General features: G+C 41.3%; 1 protein-coding gene across 1 annotated transcript; it reads right to left on the bottom strand.

Moving 5' to 3' along the window:
* Positions 1-678: 678 nt before the first annotated feature.
* Positions 679-5,868, bottom strand: LOC112138981 (52 kDa repressor of the inhibitor of the protein kinase). Its single transcript, XM_024261666.2, has 5 exons — positions 5,664-5,868; positions 4,214-4,331; positions 3,913-4,011; positions 2,760-2,796; positions 679-2,679 (listed from the first exon to the last, which is right to left on the bottom strand). The coding sequence occupies exons 1-5, from the start codon at positions 5,747-5,749 to the stop codon at positions 881-883; spliced, it is 2,139 nt and encodes a 712-aa protein (XP_024117434.1). The 5' UTR covers positions 5,750-5,868; the 3' UTR covers positions 679-880.
* Positions 5,869-7,217: the final 1,349 nt, after the last annotated feature.

Below are 7,217 nucleotides of genomic sequence, written 5' to 3'. Positions count from 1 at the left end.
AGTGGTTAGCGCTCTTGCCTCACAGCGAGAAGGCCCCGGTTCGAATCCCAGCTGGGACCTTTCTGTGTGGAGTTTGCATGTTCTCCCCGTGCATGCGTGGGTTTTCACCGGGGACTCCGGCTTCCTCCCACCGTCCAAAAACATGCTTCATAGGTTAATTGGTGACTCTAAATTGTCCCTAGGTGTGAATGTGAGAGTGGATGGGTGTGTGATTGAGGCCCTGTGACAGACTGGCGACCTGTCCAGGGTGTACCCCGCCTTCGCCCATCAGTAGCCGGGATAGGCTCCGGCACCCCCGCGACCCCGAAAGGGAAGAAGCGGTCAGGAAAATGGATGGATGGATGGATTTAACCTCGTCAATGACTTGATTTTATTTCCTATTAATTTTTATTTATATTTGGCAAATAAAAGTGCAACTTTTCATGAAAAACACAAAATACACTGGGTGACCCCAAACTTTTAAATGGTTTTGTATGAAAATGTAACTATTTGAACTGAATTATGAAAATGAAGACACTTTTCCATGATATTCATATGGTTTGAAAAGGTTCTGTATATGGAACCTCAACACTCCTAAATTTGCTATTGTCACATGAATTCATTTCTTACAGAACTTTATATTAAAATGAAAATAAAAATGGACCAAAAAAGAAAAAAACACAAGAAACATGAAGACTATTAAGACATTTCATTCTTTTTAATTGAACAGATCAAAGTTTTACATTTTAGAACATCAGAATCACGACAAAAATGATGTAGAAACCTTTTTCACTTACACATCACAGTAAGGTTTATTTACACCTCATAAATGAAGAAAACTGTAAAAACACTATTTAGACTCGAGGGGTAGAAACTCTATTCATCATTTGAGAGACCATGACTAGTCCTGTTTGTCACTGTAGGTTTTCATGTACAAGTCAACCACTGAATCCAGATCAAAGCCAGCATCAAAGCTAATGTTCAAAAACGCCAGACTCTTGGATTTTAGTTTGTCAGGCGTGTTCTCCATGTAGATCCTGAAGCGTTTGAAAGCAACATCATAGCGGTCCTCCAGGGGCAGGGTGGGCAGAATGCTGACAAACCTCAGAACCGCCAGCATGTTGGGGAAGAACTTGACATCTGGCAGCTGAAGAGTTTCATGTAAGCTGGAAGGAGACGGCTCTTTGTTCTTCTTGCTCCATTTGACCCACCAGCAGTGCAGCTCGGCAGACAGCGTGCCCGCGTTGGGGATGTCGTTGCTAAACATCTGGAAGTTCTCCTCTTCGGGTTGTGAGGACTTGCACTGCTCTATGACCGTGGGGATCAGAGACAAACATCTCAGAATCTTGATGTGGTCCTCACAGAAGAGTCGGGTCATTTCACTGATGATGTGGTTAACAATAGGAACGGACAGCTGTTCCTTGAAGTATTTGTGCATTTGAATGACTCTGGAGTCGGGCAGGTGCTTCCTCAGGAAAGTCCGGGGAACCCTGACCGGGATCTCCATCGTGGAGGCCAGTGTGAGGGCCTCGTTTGTCCAACAGTCATTATAGACATCTATGTTGTCCAACATTTCCTTTAAGGTCTGAACCACGCCTTTCAAATTGTCTGCAGCCAAGTAAGCATCCATTGAACTCCCTTGAAGGCTTTTCCCAAAAGCCCGAGTCACTGTCAAGACATTCTTCAGCACTATCAGCGTCATGATGAACTCAAAGTCAGTTACTGCTTTGGAGATCTCCAGGGCATTGTGCGTGGCCTGGTCGTTCCACCTCATGTCCTCGTTGTCGTGCACACTGTCCACACAAAGCAGCAGCGGCTCGATTATTTCCAACACCACCTCAAATGCATCGTCTCCTCTCATCCAGCTACCTCTGCAGATCTCCTTCAGCTCGTTGGCTTTATCTTTGTTTGGGTAGAACATGGAAAGAACTTGTTCAAACTCCACCTGCAGTAACGGCGACTGACAGAAGAAAGACTCGATCTTCTCCAAGGTGGACAGGACAAGGCCGACACCCGGCAGGGACATGCTTTTAGCCAGCGACATGTTCAAGCCACACGTGGATCTGAAGGCTACAACTGCTCTGGGATGTCTCTCCTTCAGTTTTTCAGAGAACATTTTAATTTGATGGAAGTGTGTCCCTGAGCAAGAGTGAGCCTGACCGATACACCGTTCCAGATTTAAACCCCATTGGTCAGTGATTTCTGACAGCATCTTGTCCACCATCGTGTCTTTGTCTCCTTTAAAGTTCAAGAATCCCACAAACGTCTCCCGCTGGCCAGCAGATTGGTGGACGTAACGGACAAAAACAGGAAGGCACCACTCTCCAGAGATCTTCACCGGATCGTCAGTAATCAAGGAGAAAAGCCCGTTCTGCTTCACCTCCTCGATCACCTGACCGCGCAGGTACTTCTCACACACATCAATCAGCTGATTCAGCTCTTTAGAGCTGCAGAAGGTTTTTGACTCGTCATGCTGCTCCTGCTCTCCATAGTTCAGGCGGTGTTTTAGAAATGAATTGAAGTTGTTTGACTTCAAGTCATCGTCAGTTTTACCAGTAGAGGCGGTCGGTGAAATGCCCTGCTGTCCGCAGAGTAACAGGATTTCAAGCAGAAGCTCCAGATGCGTTATGATCGGATCTTTTTCCACAACCGTCTGCTCTTCCTCTTCCATAACCGCCTTTGCATGAAATGTTTTCACCTCTGAAGAAAAATAAAACATCAGTAATACATTTGAAAGAGTTTTTTTATTTGCCAGTCAAATGATAAAAATGTCGACTTACTTTTCTTCCCTCTTTTCTCCTCTTCATTCTCTTTAGTCTAGAAAAAGCAGTAAAATCAAAAGTGGTTTTAAATGAAGTCTCACTAAACACCAACCCTTCAGTAAGATGGTGAACAAAATGAATGAGAGCAATAAGTCTTTTCCCTTTTTTCAGAGTTAAATGTGAACTGAAAAGACAAACTAGCTCCATTGCAGAAAGAAAAATGACAGCAATGACCATGTGACCAAAAGAAATGCAGAAACTACCAGAAAAGTCAAGTGAAAAAAAAAAATTGAGAAACCTTGGGTAATAAACTGAAGCATCAACCTCGCCGTGTCCAATGCCCACATCCCACCACGCCGCGTCAGATCCATTGACTGTATAATCAATGGACGTAGCAACCACTCCCCTCTCGTGTTCCAAACAGGAAGTAGTTGCAAGGCCAAAATCCCATAGACTTCCATTAAGACAATTATTACTCAGTCACTTTATTTGTCAGAATAACAATTCTTGCTCTGATGCTTCTTCTTAAATGTTCTTTCTAATCCTATTTTTTAGGATATATTTTTCTTTATCACAAGTTATTAAAGTTATAAACTAACGAATCAGATGCCTCAGTAAAAGTATGTGGTGCCCGCTGACCCCTCAAACGTTTGATTGACAGATTCTCCTGAGCTCGCTTTCAGTGGGAGGGGTGAGAAGTTCCAACAAGCTCAGTCATGATTGGTGACAGAAGTTCCCCTAAAATTGTGACTCAGACGTATCGCCGTCGAGGGGTGGCAATATGGCGGTAGACGTATCAGGAAGTGACGGAGAAGACTCTGGCCTGATTTCACGAGGGCCGGAGGTCAGACATTTTCTATGGGTGACGTCAACAGTTCTTAATTATACAGTCTATGGTCAGATTGCGTCTTTACATTGAACATTGACTAAACTGAATGCACCATTACTCTGCACCAACAGTTCCACCCACAACTTAAAACTCTAATGAACTGCTGCTGCTCTACAGAAACTACGTCCTAGAACACGTCAGATTTTTTTTAATTTTGTCTAAAAACGCCATAATCATAATTAAAAGAGCACTGGGAATATTTAGGACAGTCAGTTTTTTTCTTCTTTAAATCCATCTGGTCAGAAGCTAAACAACCATCTCATTCTAATCTCATTTACCCACCGTGTCTTTGCTGCGCTTCAGCTGGCTGCTTTGAGATGGAGTTGATGTATCAAAAACAGTCGGTACAGCGTCTGGCTTCAAGACCGCATCATCGGCATCCTGTAACCGAAGCATGAACAGTCTAAAAGACAGGCTAAACGTGATGTTAGAACCAAAGAAGACATACAGCAGAAATGTCATGGCTGGTCATAACCTGTTCCTAAATCAATACAGCAAAACAAAATATGTTTAAAGCTCCCCCCCAAAAACAGACGGTAGCATTCATTTTCTAAAACAGTAACAAGTTCAGATGAGGACTTACACCATCAAACGCAGAGGTCTCAAAATGTTTTTTGCAGATCCTGTAGTATCTGTACAACTGCTCAGGTGATTTGTCAATGAGTTTGTCACTTTGGCATTTTTCAGCCCACCTCCTGGACCTGAAAAATATATATGCAAACTTTTTTTATGTGGTAAAATGAGCAGCATTTCACAAAAATTGTACAATTTTGTACCTATAAACCTAAACATAACCTCAAATACAGACATTTAGATGTTTTTGCAAGCTGTAGTTGAAATTGTCTCAGTTCATGAACCACCCTCATGTCCTCCTTTCACTAAATCCATGAACCTCTTCTTGCATAGACCAGAGATCTGCAGCCTTCATGAGTAACTCAGGCAAAACATTCAGATAACATCGCTCCAATTGAAGGGGCATTTGAAGGAAAAGGGTGTCCAAAATAGTTTTCTTAAAGGTGGAACGAAGGGACTTCAAGTTATGTATTCCTCCATCACGTAGCGCTGTGCCATGAAGAAAAAGCCTTTTGGTGGGTGCGCTCTGAAGCACAGAAGTTTACATTTAAATGCAAGTAATGATTTACATTTCAATTTAAACTTTGGATGGCTAAAATGTAGGGAGAAGGGAAGAATTTGAATTCAGGCACAGATTATCGGGAAAGCGGTGTAAGAAGCTATGTGTATCACGTTAGAGGTTGTTTTGTTGAGCCTGCATTCATCCCACAAAATTTCAGAGAGTTTCTGTGACTCATCTTTGTTTTAGTTTGACTCCGCCTTTTCTTTATCTGTTTACATCACATAATGCCTGGCTACGGTAGCCGTTTTGGTCCCGTTTTTTTCACTCAGAGTACTGAGCCTTTTCAGACAGAAAAGTTAGAAACAGGAGGTCAGAATAATTATTTCCCTTTCAACAGCTGTAGAGTTTTAATAATAATATTTTATCCCCAAAAATGAACACAAAAACGTTAAGAATTGTTAATATTAATACTAGGAATACCACAAATTTTTATACATAGTTTTTCCTCAGTCTCCACTCATAACTTTATTGCTAGCATAAATTTCAATACAGAAAAAAGTGCAAAATAGCCACGTGCGTGTATACAAACATAAACTATTAAATAAAAATAAATAAATATAAATAGCGCAAGAATAAAGTAAAAAAAATTAAAATGCCAGGGGTAGAATCCAAAGAGATTAACAAAAAAAGTAGTTTAATTTAAATGACGTCACTACATTAATATGGAAGCCATATTTACCGTAATAATCGCGTAATGGCGCCAGCTTTTGAACCCCGTTCTATATAGAAAGTTGTGCACAGATATATCAGGACAAACATTTTTACTTTTTTAAAGCGTGAACATCATTGAGTTGAGCAAGAAACCCAATTACTTAGGAAACTCCAAACTAAAGTGTCTGTAAACAATGGCAGAAAGCAAAAACTCATCGCGGTGAGGCCGCGGCGCAGCATTCGTTACCTTTCTGGGTCATGAGGGAACCGGAACACGGGCTGGGAGTCTGTTTTGCCGCTGGGGCAGGCCAGCACAACGCAGCGGTTCAGCATGCTCCGTAAGAAGTACTCAGCATTAACGACAAATATTTCAAAAACGGGAGCGAACAACACAATCTTCTTCTTCTTCTTCTTCTTCTTCTTTTTCTTCTTCTTTGGCTTTACGGCGGTCGGCGCTCAACTTTTTGGTGCCTTTACCGCCACCTACCGGACGGGGGTGGGAATTGAGATGCACCTGCCTCACAACAGTTTTGTATTCCTTAGAAATCTCGATAAAAGTCACTGAGCATATTCCTTAAATTTCTTCTATTCCTGGGTTATGTTTTGTCCTTCAAGTTGACTCAGTAATACTACTGTTTGATTGTGGTATTTCCTGCAATTTAACAACTTACGTTCAATTGTTTCCTTGTCAATGCAAAATCCACTGCAACCATCAATATGTTTCCTCAAGATAAACAGGTTATGTTTCAGTTGTGTATGACCAATTCTAATTCTGGCTATTACTTTATTTTCCATGCTAGTCCTTTTAACAAACCCCATTTGTCCCACTGCTCTGTTTTCTATAGAACAGGAGTGTCAAACTCAATCACACAGGGGACCAAAATCCAAAACACACCTTAGGTCGCGGGCCGAACAAGATAAACATTTATTGAACACACTAAGACTAAAATTTAAACTTTAAAACCATAACTTTTTAACATAATTATGAACTAGATATATAGCATTACCTGCAATAATGCCAGTGTGAATGCTGTCAGCTGAATTGGCTGCTGAAGAAGATGCTGAAATTGATAGTTAAAAAAAACGCTGAAATTGATAGCTGAAATCACTGAAAGTAATAGCTGAAAACGCTGAAGCTGATGGCTAGCTAAAATATTAGGTAAATGCCAAATTAGCCTAAAAAATAGCTAGCATGTATCTGAAAAAATAGCTAAACTTCAAAATGGACGAAAAAAATCTTAGTCATGACAAAATAGTCCAAAAAGCTGGCAGAATGGACATTTTAAAAACTTTAAAATCTAAATTTGTTTGACATAATTCTGGATAATAAAAAGGCAGGAATATTATTCTAGAACATTGGGCCATTAATAACAATAAAATAAAATGATCCGGAGGGCCGGATCCGGCCCCCAGGCCTTGATTTGACCCGTTTGATATCTGGTTCTGGCTGCCGCTATACCTAACAGTAGCGAATTCATGTGGGGTTGGAAAAGAGAATCAGCACCAAAATCCCCATTGTTGGTCAAAAGTATAGTCCGGTTAGGGTCCAGCTAAGGTAACACCTCCACGTTGAATGATCACTCACCAACCTTCATGCGACCATAAGGTCCTTATGCATGTTATTAAACTCCACCTCTTTGCTAATAGAGAATCCGTTTGGAGAGAATCTTCTCTCCCCTGTAGCTTGAACGTGGAGGATTAGCTAGTTTTCAGTTCACGATAGGACGCCCTGAGGACACTGACACAGTCATCATTAACCATCACCTTACTGTCTCATTACAACAACGTTTTTGGGAGAAAA

Source organism: Oryzias melastigma, linkage group LG14, assembly GCF_002922805.2.
Source record: "Oryzias melastigma strain HK-1 linkage group LG14, ASM292280v2, whole genome shotgun sequence".
Taxonomy (NCBI): Eukaryota; Metazoa; Chordata; class Actinopteri; order Beloniformes; family Adrianichthyidae; genus Oryzias; species Oryzias melastigma.
The sequence above is the reverse complement of the archived record's forward strand: the minus strand, read 5'-3'. Positions and strand labels throughout refer to the sequence as shown.

Coding starts and splice junctions, on each gene's coding strand:
- LOC112138981 (XM_024261666.2), bottom strand. CDS start 5,749: ATGCTGAACCGCTGCGTTGTGCTGGCCTGCCCCAGCGGCAAAACAGAC. Junction 4,012..4,213: donor AGACCTCTGCGTTTGATGGT/GTAAGTCCTCAT, acceptor CTTCGGTTACAG/GATGCCGATGATGCGGTCTT. Junction 2,797..3,912: donor TGAAGCGCAGCAAAGACACG/GTGGGTAAATGA, acceptor TGCTTTTTCTAG/ACTAAAGAGAATGAAGAGGA.